The following is a 27,940-nucleotide window of genomic DNA, read 5'->3' as shown; positions in this document are numbered from 1 at the left end:
TACAGGTCAGATAGCTTAAAGTATAAATTATTCAGATATGTTGTTGTAAAAAAGACATAGTAAACTAATCAATGGCAGTATAATAAAAATACACACATACCGTGGTGCAGCTATTACAATTCCTGCACAGTTGTTTCTGTGGTACTTGGCAATAGATTGTGTTCACAGGTCCAGGTTTTAACATTATTAGATTATTGAATAACATGGAATTTGGAATGGCCTTGAAGTATAATAATTATTTGCGGCTGTAGATCTCTAGCAAAATAAAAAAGATTTACTCAAAAGAATGTCTTCCTAAGAAATAGAGAGATTTGGAAAAAATAATAGAATAGAACTTGGCCTCATATAAACCATGACAGCACTCGACAAATACTGAAATAGGACACATTGAAATATATTAAGGGCCTGTTCGCATAGGATGTATACTTGTGTTTCATCTGTGCTGTTTTATACTTGTTGGTCTATGTTAACAAGCACTTACTTGATGGGCATCTTTGGCCATGTTTTACAATAAATATATAGTCTAATAATTATTTTTTCTGTACTTTTATAATATTATGATGTTTGAAGTTTCCTTCTTTATGCCTCTTCAATCAACAGAGATTGGCCAAAGTCTACAGACAGTCTTTAAGTTCTCAGCTTCTACAGTACACTGTTATATTTTTCTTAGTTGTAAATAAAACAAAGATGATTGGAGTATGTTTTATATGAAAATACCATTTCAGTTTTTCTACTTTAATATTTAATTAAATGTGTTACTAACCATTTCTTTGTAATTATTTGGGGAAATTGAGAGAAAATAGTTTCAAAGGAAATCCTACACCCATTTTTTTCAGTGTATGTGACAATTTCTCCATTGATCCATCACTTTAATAAATGAATCAATGGAGTTAACATGCTCCCTAAAGCATTACTTATACCCTTGCAGGATACAGCATGATTCATAAGCATGTTGCAGCAAAGGGGATGAGTTTTATTTATTAGACTTTTATTTTTGAAGATGCATACTTTGATTAAAGACATCAATGTTGCTGGTGCACAAGGAAAATGGTGCCCTTGCCATGTTGTTTAGCTAATGGCATCAAAATAACACACAGTCCCAAACATTTGACTAACTCTATATTAGATCTCTTTGCTCCAGGCATCAAATATAGCAGACAAGTCTAATATTTGATGCTGTTACAGCAGACAAGTCTAATATTTGATGCTGTTACGAGCCTTCCAAAGAAAAAAAAAACAGTGACTGGTAAAAAAATTACCATATATTTTGGCACTGTTTACAAGGAGGCATGGTGCCCTTTCACAGTTGAGGGGAAAGCCCTGTAGTGTGCTTTTATGCCTATTTTCCACCTCTGTCACCTGGCCAAAAATCTGAGGGCAAATCTAGGTATTGCATTGTTCTTTTCTTTTATGGCCTGGTGTGATTATTATTTTACATAACAATGTAATATATATTTTATGGTAATGCTTTGTTGTCCTTAACCGGGGGAAGATTTGAACCGTAATTTGCATAAGGCTGGCTCCTTTGCCTGCCAGTGTACAGACGCCAACAAATGTTTTGGTCGATGCTTGAATCAATCAGACAAAGAAAAGGCTTTATTTTTTGGATATGTTTCAAATGCCTGCCATTTTCTTATGCTCAGTTTATCATATATTTAAAAATCACAATGTGGTATGGTTTACAAAGAAATAAGATTTGGAATATAATCAGAATATTATTTCAATATCAATATCAACACTTTTCATAATTCAGGCCTCATTGAATTGTTACAATAGTGACAATAGCAGAAAAGGTTAGGTTAAAGTACACTGCAGTGCAGAAGATTGTTCCATCATATTTATAATTGCTCTGATTTAGTTGGTGCGTTTTAACTCATTTTTGTCATTTTCTCTTTCCAGGGACCTGAGGGCCCTCCTGGACAGAAGGTACTGTACAGATGAAGCTTCTGTTTTACAGATCATGGAAGCCTGTTTCTGCCTAAGAATATCAAATAATTGTGAAACTAAGTTTACAATAAGAATTAAACTTTTATTTTATTTTATTATTAATCATTTTATTTAGTACGCATTGAATTGATCAGTGACAATAAAGCCTTTTAGATGGTTACAAATGTTGATATCTCAAATAATTGCTGTTATTATAAACTTTTTATTATTCAAAAAATCATGAAAATCGTTTCACGATTTCCATAAAATTATTAAAAATCTTAAATATATTAAGCAGTGCAATTTTCAACGTACATAATAATAAGAAATTATACTTAAGCATCAACTGAGCATATTAAAATAATTTATAAAGGATCTTTTGACACTGAACCCTAGTGTCTGGCGAAAATTCAGCTTTGCCTCTCAGGAAAACACTAAATTTTAAAATATATTAAAGGAATAGTTCAAATAAATAAAATAAATATCCTGACTTTTTACTCACCCCAAGACCATCTAAGATGTACATGACTTTATTTCCTTACCCAAAGAGGAATTAAGGTTTGTGAAGAAAATATTTTCTCCATTTAATGCTAATGAATGGGTATCAGCATAATCCATTTTTGATGGTCAAAAATCCATACTTAGGCAGTTTCAAAGGGCTCCACACGACCCCTGCCGACGATTAAAAGCTGATTTATACTTATGCGTCGGACCTACGCCGGAGCCTCTACGCAAAAGACTAAGCTACATAAATTAGAAAAATCACCTTGCCTAAAATTTTATTTTAAAAAGTTGTTAAAACCACAGATATGACAAAATTATTTTCGTAATTTCTAGCTAGCAATCTAGCTAGCGAGTCGCCATTTTGGAGTGACGTACGTAACGGGTACGTAACAGCCTACGTAACGGGGTTGGTTGGTTCCGTTGGTGAGTGAAGAGAGTGAAGCATTCCTGGACCGGAGTGAATACGCACTTGATTTGAAATTGAGGAAGACGAACTTGAATGACCTGTTGAGCCCGTGTGTCCCATTGCATATGCCTTTGAGCCGATACGGCATGGGAACCGAGCAGTGGTACGTCGTTATGTCGAACAGCCGGTGGTAGTTTGGGGCGAAGAGCGAGTTGGCAACGCTACCTGGTGTCAGTGTGGCTGTTGTACTGCGATGCCCACCGTGTCAGAGTCCATCTGCTATCAAGAGGCTGATCTTGACCATGTATTGCGTGGTCAATTCTGCATCACCATGGCATGCACATTTACCATGCTGTGCTGGGAGGTAGACGTGTTGGAAGTGGCAATGCTTTCCCTGAAGGATGTCAGAGCGGAGACAGTGGAGCATCCCATCAATAGCTGATAAGTCAAGCTAGCTTTAACCGCTGCCGAATGGACCGATAAGGTTAACCTTATGCAGTAACGTAACAAGAAATACATGCTAACTTACATGGTGTTGACAAGGGACAGGAATATGATGGCAGACACCGCGAACAATGTTCACTGTCTCTTCCACTAACTTAACCCTCTGGGGACCAATGTGTTTTTGGGGTCCTTGAGATGTTTTGACATGCCCTGATATTTGTCTTTTTTTCAGTTGCTTATAAACATATTAATGGCAAAGGTGTAATTACACTCTATTTAGCACGAACATGGCTATCATAATATGTGAGCAACATGTATGTACATGTTTGCATTTTTGAGAGAATATTATTTATGCATGGTTATTCCAAAAACTCAAACTTAAAATTTCTGATATAAGACCACATACGACCAACTTCACATATTCCCACAATACTTTTGACTAATGGATGTTGTCGCCTAGAGTTTTTACTTCAAAATGATCGGAAAATCATCCGGGCTAATCGTTCACATTAAACAATAGATTGATTTAAATAAGACACTTTTTGTTTGGAAAGGCAGGTGAGCGTGAATGATCCAACAAGGTCATGAATAATGTCCTAATTCACACCTGAGAAGACAAAGACCTGCTAATGCTGCATACTAATGAGCCTTTCATTCAGGTGTCACTGAGCCACAAGAAAGAATGCAAAGACAACACACACACATACATATACATATATATATATATATATATATATATATATATATATATATACTACAATAAACAGTTCTACAGAATTGGTTCAGAGTTGGAAACATCTTGAAAAAAAGTTTATTTTTCCACAAACTGTGTATGATTGCAAATTGTATAATATCCAAGGTAAACATTTCTAGTAATTGTGCAGTTAATTCTCATTCGTATTTTCAGAAAGTTTTGGAATATGTAGGCTATCCTCTCCCCAAAATTTTCACTAATAAAACACACAAATAATTTAAAGAGAAGGCTTATATTGACCTTTTAAGATTTTGTTTGCACCTTGTAAATTAGGTTTTGATGTGGCAGTAAAAACTTAATCTATCCAAATAATCGAATCCAAACCTATCCAAATAATCTATCCAAAACTAAATGTTGTCTTTCATATTTCGTCTGTAACATATCGTCTTTTATAATATATATTAGGGCATAAATGTTAATTTGCAGTTTAATATGTTGCTTATACAAAGAAATTTTATTTCAACGTATTCAGTCGATTTTTACACATCTCAGTAGGCAATATAGATAGTTTGCTAAAAGCTAAACTAAGGGTTAATTCATTCACACACAGACAAGCGCGAGCTGTAGTAAACAACAGCATGCATCTATGCCGTGGATTCATTCAAACACAGAAACGCGATTCAAATTTAAACAGTCTTTTGCGGTTTGCAGACACCATTTCATATCGCGATTAGAACAAAGCACTGACTGATCTGCAGCTGGACCCGTTGTTAGGCTACTCCAGCACGTTTGAGGTAAAATTTCCAGGATTATCACGGTATTATTTTTCCTCACAGCGCCTCAACGTAAAGGAGGCTGCAGTTATCCAGCTGTTGTGGGCGTTGACTGGTTTGCATGTGTTGCTTCAGATCATCTGCGTTTGAATAGTGCGCGCTCTCCATGGGCGTGTCAAATTAGCAGAGTAATGAGCTGCCAGAACGATAATGAGAACGGCTGATCTCTCGCTCTTTTTATATAGATTACATAAACAGAGAATATTTGTTTTAGTTTTGAATTATATAGTTTAAAACTACACACTTAAATGATTATAGAGATATATAGCTCATGTCTGAGTGAATAGTATTCGCTGAATTTTGTTGAAGTTTACAGACGTGCACTAGAAAAAAAGTTCACAGAGACGGAGAGGCAGAAAGCACACCCTGTTTCTTTATTTTACAAAAGCACAATGTTTTATTTCGATTTTAAGTGAACCCATAAATAAGAAGACATTTAACAGTTTATTTTTTCATATTTCTTAATGACGGGAGTATTTTAAGTCTATTTTGCTGCTATGTGAAAAAAAACCGAGGAAAACGCGTCGGCGCGTTTTTGCTCCCCAGAGGGTTAACGTTACCTCTGTCTTTTGCTATCTTTGTCTTTCACTATCTCTATCTTTCATTGTCTATTTCATTATCTTTGCCTTTCGCTATCTCTGTCGTTCACTATCTCTATATTTTTCTATCTCTGTCTTTCACTGCCCAGAGCCTTTAAAGCCAACCAACCCCGTGTCGTCACAGGTTAGAATACTGCACAATGGTGGTGCCCTGACCGCAAAAGATATAAAGTTTTTTCTTTTTTCTTTTATATGTTTACATTTGTCATGTTTCTTATATAATTGTTGATTATAGTGGAAATCCATCTTGTAAATCATGTAAACTTGATTGACTGCTTAATTTCCCCTTTAAGGGTCTTCTCTAGCAAAACGATCCGTCATTTTTAGATTTTTTTTTTTTTTACAGCATAGTCAACAAACTAACATAAGAAAAAGATTTACTGAATGTTTTCAAGCTGTTCAAGTGCTTAACCTGTACTATATACAAGATGCAAAACATACAGTAGAATGAGAATAATGTGCTACTTTGCAGGCACATTAAATTATATGAGGCATCAGGTATGGTCTGTTTCACCCTTTTCCAACCCATCAAACTTTTTTTTAAACACTTGTCAGGAAAACATCAAGACTGGACTTGTAAAGAGGGTATGCACATGATGTCACTGCGGTTACACCCACTAAGTGGCAGAAAGAAGGCACCAATAATGTTCAGCTTGAATGCAGCAAAAAAGCATCTAATATGGTAAAGAGATGTTGTGTTATTCATTGTAAATCTTATGCATTGTCTCAGAGACTCTACCCGTACTACCTGTAATACCTCTTGCCTGTGTATCGTCAGCATTGGAATCTTCGTCTTCAGTTCATGGTCTACCGTCTTGGATGTCCTGTTACCCGTCTCATCACCCGTGTTCATCGTCAACTAAGTCCCAGATCATCTAGCTCACCAAATCACCTGTTGTGTGTCGTGTCTACTCAGTTCTGTCTAATAAGCTTTGGCATATTAAGACCATCTGTCTGATCCCTTCTGTGTTGTGACAGAAGACCAGACCGCATCATGCAGAACACCGAGAGCACAAGCACGGACCCGTTTGTCAAATTGGCAAACGCCATTCGAGACTCACTTCCACCACCACCTTCCGCCCTCTGCCGTCTCATTATCAGGATTCACTGATCAAATGAAGGAAGTTTTCGGACAACCCACTTCTGTTCAAACCTCTCCGTTCACGATCAACTGTTTAATCTTCATCAAGGTACAGAATCAGTCAGTCAATATGCAGTAACCTTTCGCACTCTAGCAGCCTCTAACCGTCCCAAAATCATCTCTCTGGTTTGAAACACTGTATATATTCATACAAATATATATGTTTGTATAAACATATACAATGTTCCGGCTCAGCGGGGAACTTCATCATCTCTCACAATCTCCTCAAGAGGCTCAACATCAAGAGGAAACGCAGTCCCCAAGATCTAGAGATTCACTCCATCCTGGGAAAACCACTGGGGCGTGGTCGCATCTGCCACTTCTCACCCACTCTGACGCTCTGCATAGGCAATCTGCACATGGAGCAGATCACAATTATAATGCTGGAAGGATCGACCGCTGACATAATCCTGGGACGCCCGTGGATGCAACTTCACGATCCACTAGTGAACTCCTCACGATCAAGCTGGCTTTAGAGGAGTGGATACACTGACTGGAGGGAGCAACTCACCCATTCAAGGTCATCATGGATCACCAGAACCTTGAATATCTGAGAGAAGCCAAACGACTCAACCCTCGTCAAGCTCTATGGGCTTTGTTCTTCACAAGGTTCGACTTCATAAAAGTCATGGATTGCTGCTTGGATTGCATGGATTGGTGGCATGGATTGCTTCAGTCTGTGCCATCAGCAACACTCCCCGTAGACTCCCAGAAGGAAAACTCATGCCACTACCCATACCCAACCGTCCCTGGTCCCATCTGGGAATCGATTTCATGACAGATCTTCCTCATTTAAACTCTTACACTTGCATTTTCGTCATTGTTGACCGGTTCTCCAAATCCTGTAAGCTCGTTCCCCTCAAGGAACTCCCTACTGCCTTGGAGGCTGCAGAGACTCTATGTCAGTATGTATTTTGTAATTTGGTCTCCCAGAAGACATTGTCTCTGATAGAGGTCCCCAATTCATCTCCCGTTTCTGGCAAGCATTCTTCAGGCTCCTCGGCATCACCATCAGTCTCTCCTCCGGATATCACCCTCAGACCAATGGCCAGACTGAACGGAAGATCCAAGAGATCGGGGGGTACCTGAGGTCATATTGCCACCAGAACCAGGACAGCTGGAGCCGGTTCCTCCCCTGGGCGGAGTACGCTAAGAACTCCCTTTGTCAGTCTACAACCGGCCTTACAGTTGGTGTGGCTGTCCATTCGGGACATCCGTCTCCACCTGCCCTGCCGGAAGCTGAGTCCCCACTACATGGGTCCCTTCAAGGTGCAGAGGCAGAACAACGATGTCACATATCGTCTGGAACTCCCCCCACACTTCAGGATCTCACCTTCATTCCATGTGTCACTCCTTAAGCCTTACACTGACCCTTTATCTCCCTCCACAGAACCCGGTGATGGCAAAGATAGCGTACCTCCTCCTCCAGACATCGCCGAAGACGACACCATCTACCGGGTCAACACAATCCTTGAATCCCTACGACACGGGATGTGCCTCAAATATCTCATCGACTGGGAGGGCTATGGTCCAGAGGAGCGTTCCTGGGTCGCCAGACATGATGTCCTGGACCCCACCTTGCTAACCCAGTTTCTCCTGATCGTCCGGCACCCAGAGGTCGAGGGCGCCCCCGTCGTCGGCATCTCCGTGGAGTAGGGGGTACTGTCACGGAGTCACTCACACCATCCACTCAACCATCTGCACCTGTTCCGCCCACTTGTACACAATCACCGGAGTTCTAATCACCTGCACCTGTTCACCATCATTAACCACCAGTATATCTAGCCTGCACTCACTTCAGTTTTCTGTCTGGTCTCGTCACAGACTCTACCCGTACTACCTGTGATACCTCTTGCCTGTTTATCGTCAGCATTGGAATCTTCGTCTTCAGTTCATGGTCTGCCGTCTTGGATGTCCTGTTACCCGTCTCATCAACAGTGTTCATCGTCAGCTAAGTCCCAGATCATCTAGCTCACCAAATCACCTGTTGTGTGTAGTGTCTACTCAGTTCTGTTTAATTAACTTTGGAATATCTTCACACCATCTGTCTGATCCCTTCTGTGTTGTGACAGTCTTATTCATTATAAACATTTTTGTTAGCCTTTATGGTAACACTTTACTTGAAGGGGTGTGCATAAGACTGACATGACACCTTCATAATCATGACATGACATATGTCATGAATATGAAGGGGGATTTTATGAATGCTAATGACAACTGTCATTAAGTGTCATTCGCTCAATTATGACATTTTAATGCAAATATGACATTGTTTGAGATGTCTTTGCTATGACAACTTGACATAACAACTTGACAATACCAAGACAACATAAATTGTCATAAATATGTCATAAACATGACATAGCAGATTAATTATCAAACTTAAGAAACCACTTAGCTTTATGGGTTAACATTACATTAAACGGCCATGTGGTTGGTTTTGACATTGGCTGTCATGAGGCCATTATAACTGTGTCAGAAATGTTATTTTAAAGACAAATTCAATCCATAAATCTAAGTGGTTTCTTAAGTTTGATCATTAATCTGCTATGTCATGTCTATGACATATTTATGACAGGTTATTCTTGGTAATGTCAAGTTGTCATGACAAAGACACTGACAGGTTATGATGTATTGGTTTATGTCAAGTTGTCATAACAAAGACATCGCAAACAATGTCATATTTGCATAAAAAATGTCATAATTGAGCGAATTACACTTTATGACAGTTGTCATAAACATGCATAAAACCTCCTTCATATTCATGACATGTGTCATGTCATGATTATGAAGGTGCCATGTCAGTCTTATGCACACCCCTTCATGTAAAGTGTTACCGCATTGATTTAAAAAAACATGATAATGAGCATTGTGTTCTACAAAAGGTTATGGTTAGATAGTGTTATAAGTGATCCTCTTGATTTAGAAATAATTATATTGTATTTATAGTGTTGTCTTTATCTGTTGTCAGAGAAAGCATTCAGTCTTTGCGTATTTCTTTTCCATCAAAATCAGGTACATAAATGTCAGGAAACCCTATTCCTGGAAACATGTCAATGTCCATGGACTACTGCTTCTTTGCTAAGTTGTAAGGATCAATGTCAAGTCCAATTGCTTTTGATTAATTTCAATCATTTAACTTACTCCCATTTTTTGCAGTTTTCCCCTTTAGAGTCAGCCAAGTTGCATGATGTTTTGCCACTCAGTCCAACTGTTTTCAGGTGAGAAAGTGACATAGAAAAAACCAAGGCAGAGCCAGAGGGATGAGGGACCTCAGTGAAGCTGGAGGATGACTGACCACAGTGGAGTAGGTGGAGCAATGAACTACGATAAAAAACCGACGGGTAGAAGGGCTGAGGCGCAATTATAGGCTCAGTGGTGGCATGGTGGAGCAGGAATTTTGTAAGCCCTGGACTATGGCCAAGAGTCATTCGACTGCGGTGTAATGGCCTGGCCAGAAAACCGTGGTTATGCAGGTTGAGCTGAGGGCTGAGGAGAGCCAGATCAGGTGAATTAGGTGGAGCCAGGAAAATAGGTGGAGCCAGGAAACTAGGTGGAGCTAGTGAATGAGGAGGAACCACGAAACAGGACAAAGTCAGCAGAGGAGGCGGGGCCAGAAAACTTGCCAAAGCCAACGAAGGAGGTGATGCCATGGAACTGGACAAGACCAGCAGAGAAGGCAAAGCCAGTAAGCAGGGCAGAACCAGCAGAGGTGGAGGCGAAGTGAAGTAGCCAGATGGAACCAGTGGAACAGGAAGCCGGGCAGGAACCGGCAAAGGAAGCAACAAAGAAAAAGGAGCTAGGAGCCTGGGCAAACCAACGGAGATGAAGGAGCCAGGAAGCCAGGTGGAGCCTGCAGAGACTAAGAGGCTTGGAATGGACATGGTTGACAGGCTCTGACTCCATCACGGTAGGCTCTGGTCCTGAAATGGCCAACCAAACACTTCATTACAACTTCACCATTCAGCTAGGCTCGTCATCCATAACTCCATCAAGGTCAGCCAGGAACCTTGGAGTTGTAATTGATGATCAATTGAACTTCACAGACCACATTTCTAGAACTGCCCAGTCATGCAGAATTGCTTTGTACAACATTAGGAGGATCAGGCCCTTCCTATCAGAGCATGCTACACAACTCCTTGTCCAAGCGCTTGTTCTATCCAGACTGGACTATTGTAATGCTCTCCTGGCTGGTCTTCCAACTTGCTTGGTCAAACCTCTGCAACTGATCCAGAATGCTGCAGCTAGAGTGGTCTTTAACGAGAGTGGTCACTCCTCTCCTCACAAAATTGCACTGGTTGCCAGTTGCAGCACGCATTAAATTCAAGTCACTAACGTTTGCCTACAGAACAACCACTGGCTCTGCTCCCTTTTACCTAAACTCAATACTTCAGACTTATGTGCCATCCAGAAACTTGCGCTCAGCGAACGTCATCTTGTGATGCCACCTTAAAGAGGCACAAAATTTATTTCTCTGACCTTTTACCATGACTGTTCCCTGCTAGTGGAATGATCTGCCTAACGCAATCAGAGCTGCTGAGTCCGTAGCCATTTAAAAAAAAAAGGCTGAAGACGCATATTTTTCGGCAGCACTTGATCCAGAAATACTTACACTTTCTCTTCTATTCTATTTATAAAAAAATAAATAAAAAAAATATGTGTAATGCGTTAGATTAAAACTGAGAAGGGTAAATTTTGTCGTCCTACTATTAGTTTAACCGCTTCTATTGTTCTCATTTGTAAGTCGCTTTGGACAAAAGTGTCTGCTAAATTAATAAATGTAAACGTAATGTAAATGGACATGGTGGGCTGGTTCTCGCTCCATGGCAAGAGTGGGCTCTAAGTTTGTAGAGGGCATGGGCTCTGGCTCTGGGGATGGGGCATACTTTGGAGGAATTGGCCCTAGAATGCTGGGAGTGGGCACTGAGGGTTTGACCAGCTACAACGCATACTCGTAGAAGTGAGCAACTAGAGTTCCCCAAAGGCATTGTAGGCCAGTTGGTGATCATTTCGGGATTATTTCATACAATTTAATACACGCATAGGCATTATACCTTCGCCCACACCCTTGGATTCCGTTGTTGTCGAGTATCGAGAGAACAACGAGCGCTGTATTTCAGTTGTTTTCCTCTGTGAACATGCACTCATGGATTTCATTGCTTTTTGGAATTTTCAGATTTAAACATTTCTATAGATATATAGACTACACTTGTTCTGTGGTATCGTTGCTCTCACGGAACAGATATATATGCTTATTTAACTTTTTAGTGTTAAATAAAAAGTACCGTTAGATTAAATTCTGCAGGTGTCAGTGTGTTCTCCGTCCATGCAATAAATGCACATCCTTGAATGAGTGTGGATTTATAGTACATTTACATGAACTTCTGAGGTAATATCTTTGGTTTGACCCATTTGAGAGATGGCCAAAATCAGAATTTAAAATGGACTGAATAAAGTTCTCTACGAACTTGACGTGCGATGCCGTGCTGACCGACATGTATGCAAATGAATCACTGTCACACACACACTCAGAGCAATGTCACTGCATAATCAATTTAGGTAACACTTTAAAATAGCTGCACGCTATTTATCATCAATTAAGCATTAGTAAACAGTTAGTTCATAATTTATAAAGCATTAATAGACATTAATAAGCAGTTTATAAATACAGCTATAAATGCTTTATTCTTGATTTATAATCATATCTATAATGTGTTTAATAATTGTATTGTCATACTTTATTAATTATCAATTTATCATTTCTAAATGAAGTATAGCATTATTTACAAACCAGTTATTTGGGAGTTGTCATTGATTCATGTATCACTTAAAAATTGTAAGTAAATGTAGTAAATTCAGGTAGTTATAAAGCATTTAGTAGTGGTCAGTTAACTATTTTTGTGAGATCATCTAAAGTGAGGACTAGTTATGCATTATAAAGCATTTACAAAGGAGATTTAAAGGCTCATTTATCTTCTAAACACTGTGATACAGAATATAGAAATATTAACAGCCTTTAAATCTCATTTGTAAATGTTTTACAAGGCATAAATATTCCTCACTTTAGATGAGCTCACAAAAATAGTTAACTGACCACTACTAAATGCTTTATAACTACCTGAATCATGAATTACAGTAGAAATACATTTTAATAAAGCATTTACTAACACACTAAGTAACTATTACTATATGTCTGAATAAAAAGATGTATGAATGTACATTTAAATGGTTTATTAATCATTTACTTACACTTTCTAAGTGATCTTATGAACCACTGACAAAGCCTAAATAACTGGTTTGTAAATAATGAAATAATTTAGAAAATTTGACATCTGACATTTGACATGTGACATTTAATTTGACAACATTTTAAGGATGTGTAGTGCAAATATCTTTATATTATATAATTATACTTCCATTTTAGTTAACTTTCTTTCCAGTGCAAAACAATAGTACATAAAAAAAACGCTAATAAAGAAAATATAAAATATATATTTTATATATATTACCTGTTTTTTTATGTATTGTTGTTTTGCACTGGAAAGGAAATATTGCACTCAAATAATGCATTCAAGCAATACAACACCTGTATATATGCACAAGGAAAATGGCTAATGTAGTTTTTCACCACAAATTCTGCTGTTAAACACAATTAAGTTGAAATGATGCAGGTTGAAGGGTTCAAGAGAAGCAAATATTATATATATGCACAAGGAAAATCTCACAGAAACAAATAAACCTCCAGACTAAGCACATTGTGCAGCTATTTCCCATTCAATTCTATATTTTTGTGCTCTTTTTCGCCGGCTGCTTGGAAGTAACGTTAGTCATTTTTACATTTCCCGCTGTTGTCACTTATCATCATCGTTGCTACGATACATGACTCACAATGACTGAAACGACCAATTAAAAGGGCATTCTCTGATGATGTTCCAAGATGTTAAAAACGCGACGCTGATCATAGACAAATTGAGGGGAGAAATTAGTATCTACCGCACGCACCGTCTGTTTTTTTTTCTTATCATAGCCTACAAATGTCTTCGTTCATAGTCTGACATATATTAGAAGCTATGTGTGTGTCTGTCACGGATTTGCACTGAATTGATTCTCAAAAATACGGAACAAAGTGCATTCCGTATCGGTTCAATACGAAACAAGACTTTTATGTGTCAAATACGGGACGATTCCGTATTATACGGAACGGTTGGCAACCCTAGCTGTCACAGCCCTTATGACGATACTGAGTAGCATATAGCAATAGCTCCTTAGCCTGAGCAAACTCGATCACATCGAGCTAGGTGGGCGTGGTTTCAGCAACCAGCTCCACCCACGTCCTGCCTCTTTGCCCATTTTCTGTTATCCGAGAGTGACGCGAGGTGACGCACTGACAAGATGGCGATGGCTGGGTCCACCCCCTTTTAGCTTAAAAAAGGCTCTTAAGAAACCTAGGGGTGACGTCATTTTTTTTTTACAGTCTATGGATATATAGGGTTGTGAAGGACCCTAATAGGTGAAAGTGCCCACTCACTTTTGCCCAGTCTCGGCCAGAAATAAAATTCTGCTTATGCCACTCGTTGAAGATTTCCAAAAAGTAGTGCACAGTATTACTAAATAGCTCCACTGAATAACTTGAGAATGGCATTTTAAAAAGACACAAAGCAGAGCATTAACACACAGCCTTAGGGTCCCACAAGAGGTTATTATGGCAGATGTGCATTGTCTTGACATCTGGTAGCTGCCAGTGTTTTCAAAGTTACCTCATTAAATCTGTCTATTTGAGCTGTCAGCAGTCGACAGTCTCCTCAGGACACTAGGGCCGATGACACACTGCTGTGTTAATGACTGTATTCACCTCCGGGCGTCATTTGGGTGTGCCCAGTGGCAGACCAACAATATAAACAGTTACTGTTTCGTGTGTGCAACCTTATTACAGCATATTAGAGTATGTCAGAATAACTTCAAGTGGTTTTCTTGGGCAAATCTCTTCACAGGAATTTTTTTGGTGATTTTTATAAAGCAATTAAAATAAGAATTCACATTTTCCAAGCATGCCTAAATCTAGTCTTAAAATTATTGCAATTAAAAACGTTGAGGTCCAGTTATCACGCAAGATGGACTGTTGATGAGAAACATCAACACTCCTAAACAACACATTACAGACTCCACTAATTAGGGTTGGGGATCAAAAATGTATTCAAATTGTGGAATCGAATACCTCAGGTGTCACGGATGCAACACCATCATCCACACCAGACCCTTGAGCTCCATCCACTCAATCAGCTTCACCTGAATACTAATCCAGCACACCTGCACCAGAGAATGTCTAATATGGGGAGAACTGCCACTCTCAGTAAACTTCCAGCTTCTGAACTGGTTGCAGTTCTACTCTGGTTCCATATGAGGGCGCTCACAGGACGAGTGCAGAATGAATGGCGGTCTATGGAGCTATACCCCTCAAAAGTTTTTTTTTTTGTCTAGTAATTTGAATGTTGTATTCGAAAGGAGATGCGAATAAATAACACATTGCTGGGTGTTAGATTTTTTTGGAGTTACTTATTATTTGCTTTAAAAAGTCTTTTAAAATGTCAATGACGTCATACACATCGTACGACCAGAGATACTGCTTTATATAGCAATCCTTCAATAAAGTGCTTTCGCGCTCTTCACTTTCTTTTCTCTCGAGGCATCGACAACACCACTGACACAGGTAAATACACGTGCTAGAAGAGATTTGCTTGAAGATATTCTGGTCCCGCTTCGGATACCACGATGCCATCAAGCGATATCTCTGGTTGTAATCAGTCCTTCACTGACCAATCAGCGTTCATTAGCAGAATGCTAGCGTGTTATGGGCAACAACAAATCAACCTGTAAGTACTCGTTCATTCAACTTTCGACCTATAACCCATGTTGAACTTGCAAAACCAACAATCAAATCTGAGATTTCTCAATGGCAATCGGGTGAAAGAGACAAATTTAGCCGTCTAGCTCCATAGACACTCGGGCGATCGCCCCCCAGTGGAACTCTGGTGGAACTACAACCAAAATTTGGTACAATAGGACTTAATAGGGAGTGGCCAGGCTCTCCGTAGATGGGCTCTGCCTGCACAAACTCATCAGCACACAGTACATAAGCAGTCACCTATCACTTATCAGTCATCTGGTGTTGTTGTTCTCAACTTGCCCGGCTCCTTACCTTTTCATCTCGCGTTTGAGTCTACTCCCCTTCTCATCAGCTTATCCGATCGTCTTCTGCCATTGCGATCTCAGCACCTGCAAAACAAAGAGACAATTACTATCCAGTTAAGTGCATTCAATCGATCTTCATTCAGAACACTCACCTGTTGATTCTACTTGATCTCTGCCACCGGTCAATAAACATTTCTTGTCTTAAATTTTTTGTCTTAAATGTAAACTAAACTGTTGAGAAAGAAAACGTGCATCAGCATACTGGATCCGTGCATTCGGCCTTAAAGTAAACTCATATTGACAATGACTAAAAACTATGCAGTTTTTGTTTTGTTTTGTTTTTACATTTGCTGTATATGAACTTTTTTCAGTTTTTTTTTTTTGTGCAATTGCTAATTTGTTCATTTATTATTTTATTACTGACTGTTTACTTGTCTTAATAAACTTTGAAATTTATATTCATTGCTGTGGTATTTTTGTTAAAACCATAGGCAAAAGTTAATGGTTTAAGCGTTCTTCTTAGGCTGCTGATTTTCATGGTATTCAGCTGTAACAAAGTGTGTTGCAAAAACACGTTTGATATCTAAACGTTTTACTTCATTTTTTTTAACCTTTTTAACAAAACTGTTAATCAATAAGAAATGCAATCGAGAAGTCGAATTGGAATCACAAAAATACAAATGATACCTAACACTAATACATTAAAATAAATTCTAGACATATCTATACATGCACTCTGAGAGCATGTAAACACAACAGGGTTTTATGTCTGCAGCCTACATGGTGCTGCTGACTAATCATCTTTTTCAGCCACTAGACCAGACCTGCTTTGCTACTGTAATGCGGCTTCAGCAAAGTGAGGATTCATTTGCAGCTTTTTTATAATCTTGGTCGTATAATCAGGGTCAATCACCAGCAAACACGACAGTAGAGACAAAGCAACTCGTAACCCGAAAACAGGCATAAGGTCAGGGCAGGCAGCAAACTTACATAAATCAGTGTCCAGGGCAGGCAGCAAAGAATCACGAAGATAAACAGTCCAAGAGTAATCCACGGGAAGACAAAACACAGGATGAAATGCTCAGAGATGTTCACCACGGCAAAAACAAAACTTCGCAATGAGGTCGAGTCTGAGAGCAGCTTAAATAGTCCACTGATGAAAGTCAGGTGCAAGGGTAATCAGTGCCAGGTATGTGGGAAATGTAGTTCAAAGAGGTTTAATATTCGGGAGAGGGATCCCTCTGGTGGCGAGCAGAAGGAACCGCGGGAGTCTCGTTTGTGACATAGCCCCCTCCTGCGAGCGGCTCCTGACGTGAGGAGGCAAATGAGGCCGGGGACTTCCGCGAGATCGAGGGGTCGGTTTCTCCGGGTGCGTTTTATGGTCGAGTATGTCCTCTGCATTAACCCAGGATCGCTCGTCCGGGTCCGTAACCCTCCCAATCCACCAGATATTGGATGAGCCTACCCCGGCGTCTGGAATCAAGTAGATCTCGAACCTGATATGCCTCCTCGCCGCCCACCAATGCCCGTATTTGAAGCGTCCACCTCAACTATGAACGAGAGTTCCGGATCAGGGTGATGGAGGATGGGAACAGATGTGAAACGTGACTTAAGTTCCGCGAAAGCCTCCAGAGCTGCAGTTGACCATGTGAGATGTGATGAATTTCTCTTAGTCATAGAGGTTAAGGGAGAAGCCACCGAACTGAAATTTCTGATAAAGCGTTGGTAGAAATTAGCAAATCCCAAGAAGAGTTGTAATTCCTTTAAGGTTGCCGGTTGTGGCCAGTCTAGAACAGCTTTGACTTTCTTCTCGTCCATAGCGACTCCCTCCTGACTGATGATGTAGCCCAAAAATGATGTGGTAGTCTGGTGAAATTCGTGCTTCTCTGCTTTAGCATATAACTGGTGATCAGTGAGTCGTTCTAATACTGTCCTTACATGTTGCACGTATTCCTCATAGGTGTTGGCGTTAACAAAGAAGAAGCCAGAGGCTGCAGGTGACGTAGATGCTCTGATGAACCCCTTTGAAAGTTCCTCCTTGATGTAATTCCTCATGGTTTCGGATTCGGATTGTGATAGGGGAAAAGTTTGACCCTAAGGTGGTGCTGCGCCTGGTAATAGTTCAATGGAGCAATCGCTTGAGCGGTGAGGAGAAAGTTCCAATGCCCTGGTCTTGCTAAAAGCCTTGACGAGGTCGGAGTATTCAATGGGAAGACTAGGAAGAGCAGGTTCGTCCTTTAGCGTAACAGTCTGAACGGAGAGTGAAGAGCTGCCAGTTAAACAATTGGAGTGACATGACGAGTCCCATTTGATGATCCGACCCTCCTTCCATGAAATGAAGGGATTATGTTGGCGTAACCAGGAATCCAAGAATAGCCAGGTTATGAGGTGATGTGATGATGTAGAAATTAATGATCTCAGTGTGAAGAGTCCCGGTCTGTAGTTGAAGATCCACGATGGTTTGCAGGACCCTTCCCTCACCGAGAGGCCGTCCATATAACGCCTCCACTGGCAAATGAGAGTTGCAGGAGATTAATGGGAGTTGTTGTTGTTGAGCAAACTCATGAGACAAAGTTCCCAGCTGCCCCTGAGTCTAATAAATGATTTATGTAAGATGTGGATATACTATTGCCCTCTAGTGACAGGACTACAGGTACTTTAATACAATAACTGAAGTGATGTGCCTGAATACATGGATTCACCGTAGAGGAACTACGAGGAGGTGCTCTTGTGGGAAAAGAAGCCCTCAGATGGCCCGCTTGACCACAGTACAGGCAGAGATGTTGACGTATGCAGCGTTCCCTTTCGTAGTCACTTCGAGTTACGTCGAAATGACGACGAATGGGGTTCGCTTAGAAGCCTATCCTCTTCGAATATTAATAAAACGAGCCAATGGCAAGCAAATGCCATGGGTCTGCTGAATTTGCATAGCGTAACTCCGCCCCACAGTGTGGGTATATAAGGAAGTGAGCCGGCAACATGCAGATATGTTTTCGCTTTCGGAGCCAAGTTTATCCTTCACTCCACAAGCCATCCTGAGTATCATCTCTATTCCTCTTCGAGACGAGCTTCCCTCCAGGTGTTGGTGTGACAGCGAGTTCCAGCGAGTGCACATTCCCTGCGATCTGAGCAGTGATCTGCCAGTGTGTGTGTGTTCTCTCCCTGGTCGCTTCAGCATCTGCGGGGATTTCTCCTTCTCTCTAAAAGAGCAAAGCGCGTGGCACGTCTTTTTAAAGATGCATCGCCCGTGCCCTTCTGGTTGTGGTCACTGGCTGTCTGATTTAGATGGGCACAATCGCTGTTTTGCGTGTTTGGGCTTAGAGCACGCCAAAGCAGCGCTTGTGGATGACTCATGTTTTCATTGCGGAAACATGACCATCGCGACACTACGGTCGAGACTCAGTGATCTCGAAAGAGTGAGAGTCCCCTCATCCACACCCCGATCTACCCCCTCTAGTAATAGAGCTGGTACTTCGGCTGGTGGCCAGGGTGACCTGAGGGTGACGGTGTGGCAACAACAACCGACGATTCGTCCTCGGGCCACATCCCCCTCTCAAGTGCCGCAACCCGCGAGCCGACCAGATGATGCGCTCGATCAGTCCCGGCCAACGGTCGGCGGCGGACCGAGTGCGCCGTCTGGCGCTCCTAATGACGATGCTATGTCGATCACAGCATCACAAGGTGGGCAGGAGTCCTCGGGAGATGAGGGGTCGGCTGTGCTGCCGCCTCCGGGCGCGTCAGCATTGCCCGATCCTGATCCCGAGCTGACGGCCATGCTTTCCCGGGCAGCCGCGAGCATCGGGTTAGAGTGCAATCCGCCACCCTGCCCCGAGCGCTCGCGTCTGGACGATTGGTTTTTGGGCGCGGCCGCCGATTCACGTCGGCGTCCAACCCCAATGCCTTTCTTCCCGGATGTGCATGAGGAGGTCTCGAGGTCCTGGAAGACACCCTTGTCTTCCCGTGATCGCTCGGCGACCTCCTCCGCCTTTCCTCCTCTCGATCAGGCGGCTGTTTACGGGTACACTGGGGTGCCTATGGTTGAACGCTCTGTTGCGATGCAACTGTGTCCACAGAGTGCTTCTTCCCGTGGTGATCCTAAGCACCCCTCCAAGGCCTGTAGGTTTTCGTCGACCCTGGTGGCGAAGACCTATAGAGCTGCGGGGCAGGCAGCCGCCTCATTGCATGCCATGGCCACTCTGCAGGTCTACCAGGCCCAGATGCTCAGGGACATGCACGAGGGGAGGACTGACCCAGGGCTCTTCAATGAGCTGCGTGCCGCCACTGACCTCGCTCTCCGGGCGACGAAAGTGACCGCACGCTCCCTGGGCCAGGTGATGTCCACTAGTGTGGTCCAGGAGAGACACCTCTGGCTCAACCTGGCCGATATGAGGGACGCTGAGCGGACTCGTCTGCTTGACGCCCCCATATCCCAGGCTGGCCTCTTCGGCGGAGCGGTTGAAGATTTTGCCCAACAGTTTTCAACCGCCCAGAAGCAGACTGAGGCTATTCGTCATATTCTGCCCCGACGGCCCGCTGCTGCCTCCACCCAGCCGTCGGTTCAGACGCCTCAGCCTGCTCGCCGCCGAGGGCGCCCTCCCGCGGCTCCCGCCCCTCCCGCACGGCCCCAGCAGCAGCCTTCACCCGGGCCGCGTCGTGGAGGACGCCGCAGGCAGGCGCCCCAGCCCTCTCCAGCCCCGCGCCCCGCTAAACGCCAGGCCAAGCGGCGCTCCTGAGACGGGCTGCTCAGAGATGGCCATCAGTTCTTCTCAGGAGATGGTAGCAGGACCACTCCTTCCCCCGGTGGAGGGCCGGGGGAGAATCCTTTGTTCTCCACTCCCCGCTGCTCACCCACGGGTGGGCAGCACCCTAATGTGGTTAAAGAAAGAACTGATATCCCCATCTCTGAGCCCCCAGAAGGGAATGACAGTGCGCGCCGCCCACGGGCCCCGCCGCTCTCATCCCCTTCTGTCGCCAGACCCCTGCCAGAGCACGCCCCCGTGGAACGCTGGTCCTTCCCTGGCTCCCTCTGGCAGGACGCGGCTAATGACCGTGCCCCCACACCGGGCCGCTATGCCACCCACGTCCGGGCCGGTCATTCCGCTTCGCTGCACCCCCGCGGGGACGTCTGTCGTCCGCATGACCCCGCTGGCACAGTCCTTGGGAGCCTGGTTAGAGCTTCCCAACCTGTCCCGCTGGCTCGCGCGGACCATCAGGCTCGGCTATGCGATTCAGTTCGCGCGGTCTCCTCCCCGCTTCAGGGGAGTCCGCTTCACTATGGTCGGTGGCAATGCCCCTGTCATGAGAGCGGAGGTCGCCACCCTGCTGGCGAAGGGTGCGATCGAGACTGTCCCTCCAGCCGCAATGAGGTCCGGCTTCTACAGCCCCTACTTCATTGTCCCCAAGAAAACCGGTGGGTTACGACCAATCCTGGATCTGCGCGTCTTGAACCGTTCCCTTCACAGGCTTCCGTTCAAGATGCTCACGGCCAAGCGCATTTTCGAATGTGTGCAGCCACAGGATTGGTTTGCAGCGATCGACCTGAAGGACGCCTACTTTCATGTCTCCATTCTTCCTCGACACAGGCCGTTTCTACGGTTTGCTTTCGAGGGGCAGGCATACCAGTACGCGGTCCTCCCATTCGGGCTGGCCCTGTCTCCTCGCGTCTTCACGAAGGTCGTCGAGGCAGCCCTTGTGCCGCTACGGCAACACGGGGTTCGCATCCTGAATTATCTCGACGACTGGCTAATCCTAGCTCACTCTCGGGACCAGGTTTGCGAACACAGGGACCTAGTGCTCCGGCACCTAGTCCGTCTGGGCCTTCGGGTCAACTGGGAGAAGAGCAAACTTTGCCCCGTGCAGAGGATCTCTTTTCTCGGTATGGAAATCGACTCGGTCGCCATGTGCGCGCAGCTTACGAGCGAGCGCGCGCAGTCACTGCTGACTTGCCTGAGACAAATCCAGAGCAAGAGTGCGGTTCCACTGAAACTTTTTCAGAGGCTCCTGGGGCATATGGCATCTGCAGCCGCGGTAACGCCGCTCGGATTGCTTCATATGAGACCGCTTCAGCACTGGCTTCACGATCGAGTCCCGAGGTGGGCATGGCACCAGGGCAAGCTCCGAGTACCAGTTACTCCGACCTGCCGTCAGACCTTCTCCCCGTGGACGAACCTCAGCTTTCTACGGGCCGGAGTGCCCTTAGAACGAGTTTCCAGGCATGTTGTTGTGTCAACGGATGCCTCCTCCACGGGCTGGGGTGCCATGTGCAATGGACATGCTGCCGCGGGCTCCTGGACAGGACCCCACCGCCTATGGCAGGTCAATTGCCTCGAGTTGCTGGCAGTACGTCTCGCTCTGCACCGCTTCCGGGCGCTGCTCAAGAACCAGCACGTACTAGTCCGATCAGACAATACCGCGACAGTAGCGTACATCAACCGACAAGGTGGTCTACGCTCCCGCCGTATGTCGCAACTCGCCCGCCACCTCCTCTTATGGAGTCAGAAGCATCTGAGGTCGCTTCGAGCCATTTATATTCCGGGAGACCTGAACTGTGCAGCCGACGAGCTCTCACGGCTTCAGCCTCTTCCTGGAGAATGGAGACTCCATCCCCAGGCGGTCCAGCTGATTTGGGATCAGTTCGGGGACGCACAGGTAGACCTGTTTGCCTCCCACGACTCGTCCCACTGCGCCCAGTTTTACTCCCTGACCGAGGGCACGCTCGGCACGGACGCTCTGGCGCACAGCTGGCCCCGGGGCCTCCGCAAATATGCGTTTCCCCCAGTGAGCCTTCTTGCACAGACCCTGTGCAAGATCAGGGAGGACGAGGAGCAGGTCATATTGGTTGCGCCGCACTGGCCCACCCGAACCTGGTTCTCCGAACTTGTACTCCTCGCGACAGCACCTCCCTGGCCAATTCCTCTGAGGAAGGACCTCCTTTCTCAGGGACGGGGCACCCTTTGGCACCCTCGTCCCGATCTCTGGAACCTCCACGTGTGGCTCCTGGACGGGACGAGGCAGGTTTGAGTACCCTACCACCAGCGGTGGTGGCTACCATCACTTCCGCTAGAGCGTCGTCCACTAGACATGCCTACGCGTTGAAGTGGAACCTCTTCGTCTCTTGGTGCTCTTCTCACTCAGAAGACCCCAGATCATGCCCGATCAGTGTCGTGCTTTCCTTCCTGCAGGATGGGTTGGAGCGAAGGCTGTCTCCCTCCACCCTGAAAGTATATGTTGCCGCTATCGCCGCACATCACGACGCAGTTGATGGTAAGTCCGTGGGAAAGCACGACCTGGTCATCAGGTTCCTGAGAGGAGCGAGGAGACTACAGCCTCCTCGCCCTCCTCTCGTTCCCTCTTGGGACCTCTCAGTGGTACTAACTGCCCTGCAGAGTGCTCCCTTTGAGCCTCTGCAATCAGTGGAGCTTAAGTTCCTGTCAATTAAGACAGCGCTCCTGGTTGCTCTGGCCTCCATCAAGAGGGTAGGGGACCTGCACGCATTTTCTGTAGACGAAGCGTGCCTGGAATTCGGGCCGGCCTTTTCTCACGTGATCCTGAGACCCCGGCCTGGATATGTGCCCAAGGTTCCCACCACTCCCTTCCGGGACCAGGTGGTGAACCTGCAAGCGCTGCCCCTGGAGGAGGCAGACCCAGCCTTGGCATTGCTCTGTCCAGTACGCGCCCTCCGTGCTTACGTAGACAGAACGCAATGTTTCAGGACCTCAGACCAGCTCTTTGTCTGTTATGGTGGGAAGCTGAAGGGAAGGGCTCTCTCCAAGCAAAGGTTGTCTCACTGGATAGTGGACGCCATTGCTTTGGCTTACCAGCAGCAAGGTCGACCGTGCCCCCTTGGTGTGACGGCCCACTCCACCCGGAGTGTGGCCTCCTCTTGGGCTCTAGCGCATGGCGCCTCGCTAACAGACATCTGCAGAGCTGCAGGCTGGGCGACACCCAACACATTCGCCAGATTCTACAATCTCCGAGTGGAGCCAGTGTCCTCCCGAGTACTCGCTTCAACCAGCCGGTGCTAGGACCCGCTCAGGTGTCTTCGCTTGCTCGCCATTCCACTCCACGGACTGGATACGTGCGATATTCTCCTCAGGTGAGCCTGATAAGCCCTGAGTTCCTCCAGCGCTGTTGACGTCAACGCCAGAGTTATGCCTCCGGCAGCTTTCGCGTTGGCTAGGTGCCACCATGTGCATGGTTCCCCCGCTGGGCGACCCCCACGTGTGTATTTCCACTGTAAGCCTCCTTCGAGCATGTGTCTTTCCCTTGGCAAGCCAGTCTGCCACCCCTGGGGTTGAAATACTCCACCCTACGGGCTGGACACCCCAGTGTTATCCGTATGCACCCCCCTCCGGGTCATATGTGTTTTCTTAAGTCCCCCCCCTTCGGGCGGGCACTGATTGCATATTTCCACTGTGATATGCTTCCCAGTGTACCTTGGTATTCCTGTGTTAAGTAGGAGTCCTTCGTCCGTGCTAGTCTCACGACAGGGAGCTCAGACTTACGCAGGGCACTGGAAGACAGCCGAGGTGGCGTGATTGGACTGGGAACCCCATTCGTCGTCATTTCGACGTAACTCGAAGTGACTACGAAAGGGAACGTCTCGGTTACGGATGTAACCCTCGTTCCCTGAGTAGGGAACGGAGACGTTACGTCTTCCTGCCACTTCCGCTGTACCGCTGGAACAGCCTGAGTTCAGCTTGGCTCCTTCAGCGAAGAAACATATCTGCATGTTGCCGGCTCACTTCCTTATATACCCACACTGTGGGGCGGAGTTACGCTATGCAAATTCAGCAGACCCATGGCATTTGCTTGCCATTGGCTCGTTTTATTAATATTCGAAGAGGATAGGCTTCTAAGCGAACCCCATTCGTCGTCATTTCGACGTAACGTCTCCGTTCCCTACTCAGGGAACGAGGGTTACATCCGTAACCGAGACGTTCTCGTTCCTCAGGAGTCAGATGAGTGTATCTGAGCTGCATGAGTTCAGTTTGAGAAGGGGTGACTGGATATTGTGTGCTGGGTGGCACAGTTCTGATTGGACAACGTGAACGGATCCGATTGTCAATCTCAATAGTTAGCTCGATGAATTGATTCAGTGTTCTCCCTTGCAAGCCAATTCAGATTGCAACTTCAAGCTGAGTCCCTTGCGAAAGAGCAGTTTAAGCGTGCTCTCCACCCAGTCGGTTTGTGCTGCTAGAGTGCGAAATGTCAAAGCATATTCTGCTGTGGTACTCTTGCCCTGGCATAACGCGAGCAGTTGATCATCAGCTCTCATACCTCCTTCCAGGTGTTCGAATATTTCCCAGAAGCGTTGAAGAAAGATGTCAAACGATGGGAAAGCAGTACCATCTTCTCTCCAAACCGCAGTCACCCACTCTAAGGCCCTGCCAGTGAGAAGTGAGCATACCAGGGAAATCTTGCTGGCATCGGTGGAATACATTGCTTGTTGTTGATTAACAAATAATGAACACTGCAATAGAAATCCCTTACATTTAGTTGGGTTACCGTCAAACTTATCAGGAAGAGCCAGACGGGGGTTAACTGTTAGTGAAGGTGGTGGAGAAGCGTCTACACTCACGTTCGATTGAGAGGGTGCTGGGTTCGGAAGTGACAATTGCAAACTCTGTAGCATCTTGACAAGCTCCTCCGTTACTGTAGTTAAATGGGTCAGCTGATGTTGATGAATGGCGAGTTGATTAGCTTGAGTGGAAAGCTCCGTGGACATTTGAACCAGAGCTGCTGGATCATGTGATGGCAAAGTTTTATATAATGAGGCTTCAGCAAAGTGAGGATCCATTTGCAGCTTTATTATAATCTTGGTCGTATAATCAGGGTCAATCACCAGCAAACACAACACTAGAGACAAAGCAACTCGTAATCCGAAAACAGGCATAAGGTCCGGGCAGGCAGCAAACTTACATAAATCAGTCCACAATAGAAAACAGTCACAGAATCACAAAGAGAATAGGAAGAAACGCTCAGAGATGTTCACCAGGGCAAAAACAAAACTTTGCAATGAGGTAGTCTGAGAGCAGCTTAAATAGTCCACTGATGAAAGTCAGGTGCAAGGGTAATCAGTGTCAGGTATGTGGGAAATGTAGTTCAAAGAGGTTTAATATTCGGGAGAGGGATCCCTCTGGTGGCGAGCAGAAGGAACCGCGGGAGTCTAGTTTGTGACAGCTGCTGACAGTGTTACATGTTTTATTCAGGCTCTGTTGACTAGGTAAATTACTTCACACTTTTGTGAGTTCTCTTACGAGAGATACTCTCGTACTGCGTAGCTAGCTACGCATTGGGGAAAATCCTTTTCCACGAGAATACTGAAGCCAAAAATTATCCTTAATTTTGTATAAATGTAAAACGCGTTGCCGCAGCATACAGACCTAGGCGAGACAGCTCGCGCGCCGTTTGGCTGCTATGCGGGCAACTGCTTGAGCCTATCGAGCAGGACCTTGAGTGACGTCACACCCAATGAGGGCGCTTCGCGCCCTTCAGCGTCACGTCCCGCCGAAACGGGCGTGGCCTAGGGATATATATTGCGCTCGCAGGCTCATCTTCTCTGATTTTTAATCCTTCAAGCAAAGACATCACATCGCTGGATCCGAGGAGAAGCCGCGCCGTCGAGGAAGCAACTCAGCGGAAAGAGTCGACAAGCTGCTGGCCTCGCCGCCTTCATCGCCTTCCAGCTGCGTTATCCGGCGCCTATATCCTGTTACCTGTATTGCTCTTGTGTGTGTTGCTGTAGTGCCGCGCCGTAAAAAGTGCCGTGCTCAAAGGATCCCGGAACCATCCCACAGCCGTCAAAGCTCGCCGGTGCGCCCGCAAGCTACTTCACCGAGGTAGGACGACATCATCGTTGATTCCGGACGGACAGCGGCCGCCGTCTGCCGCCGCATCCGTCGTCGACGCGGATGAGGTCGACGCGATGCGGCGAGATGGGGATTCCTGCTCTATCCTGGCGTCCGGCAGTGAGGATTGGGCGAGCTCCGTGGACCTCGCGCCTCCTGTCCGTGCTTCGACGGGGAAGAGAGCTAGCATCGAGGCGGAGCTAGTTCACGTGCTCACTCAAGCCACGACGAGCCTTGGCCTTGAGTGGGTTTCGCCCGAGAAGCCCGCCAACAACCGACTGGACGGCTATTTTCTGACCGGGGAGCGGTCTTCACCTGCTTCTTAGCCCGCGCCCTTCCTTCCTGAGCTTCACGAAGAGGTCGCGAGGGCTTGGAGCTCCCCGTTTTCAACGAGGACAAGGTCTTCTGTTTCCATGGCGTTCTCCGAAGTTGACGACGCTAAAACAGAGGCTACCTTTCCCTCCCGCCGGTCGAAGAGCCTATTGCAGCGCACTTATGCCCGCCCTCCGCTGGATGGCGTGCTAAGATGGCGCTGCCCTCAAAGGCTTGCCGCATGACAAGACAGACATGCCGGATGCGGAGCGAACCGCGTTCCTCGACGTGCCGCTTTCCCCTGCTGGCCTCTTCGAAACCTCGGTCTAGATCTTCCAGCCGCCGCCCCGCGCCGCGTGGCCCACGACCGAAGATCTCGTTGAAACCTGAGGCCCCGAAGTCATCCTAGCACTCCTAGGAAAACGGCGGTGTTCAAGTCCCGCTGCGGCTGGACCTTCACCGAAGTTTGCCGCTCGTCCAGTCCCAAGAAAAGTGACTGGTCCAGTGTATTTAGCAGTCAACAAGCCTGTTCCATTACCCGCTTGCCTGCACACAACAGCCGTTTTCACGGCTACCCAGATAAATCCTTTAAAGAGCGTTCTGGTGTCCCGGCCACGGCCGATGGTGTTTCATGTGTAGTAAGACTGCCCACTGTAATGTGCCCATCCCTACACACAAACACGGCCCCACACACAGCCCGCGCACATAAAATCGACCCAGTTCGATTGCGCGTTAAAAGTAGCACACGTGCCCACTACCCAGTGCCCACTAATGCTACCTCCTGCTTATCGCGTGGTTTCTGTAAAAACGAAACCTGCGTGCAGGCGCTCTGCTCAGGTGAGCGATGCTATAAAGGTGGTAAACGTGCCCGCTCCCCCGCGCCCACGTTCACACACAAGCACCACGGTTCCTACGGAGCCCGTCCAGCCCTCCCTCTCCCACTGTGGAGGGGTCGAGCGCGGACATTCTGCCTGCCGCTATCTGTGCGGCCCCGGTCTCGGATGTTGCGAGCGCGACATTTCTGTCACAGCTCACAGAAGCC

General features: G+C 45.7%; 1 protein-coding gene across 1 annotated transcript in view; it reads left to right on the top strand.

Moving 5' to 3' along the window:
- Positions 1–27,940, top strand: part of col25a1 (collagen type XXV alpha 1 chain) — a 421,615-nt gene that overhangs the window by 306,066 nt on the left and 87,609 nt on the right. The window contains exon 11 of the mRNA XM_079599773.1: positions 1,900–1,926. Within this exon, the coding sequence (XP_079455899.1) occupies positions 1,900–1,926 (27 nt within the window). The remainder of the gene's footprint in view (positions 1–1,899; positions 1,927–27,940) is intronic.

The sequence above is a fragment of the Phoxinus phoxinus genome, assembly GCF_949152265.1.
Source record: "Phoxinus phoxinus genome assembly, chromosome: 2".
Classification (NCBI taxonomy): Eukaryota; Metazoa; Chordata; class Actinopteri; order Cypriniformes; family Leuciscidae; genus Phoxinus; species Phoxinus phoxinus.
This window is presented reverse-complemented; position numbering and strand designations above follow the sequence as displayed.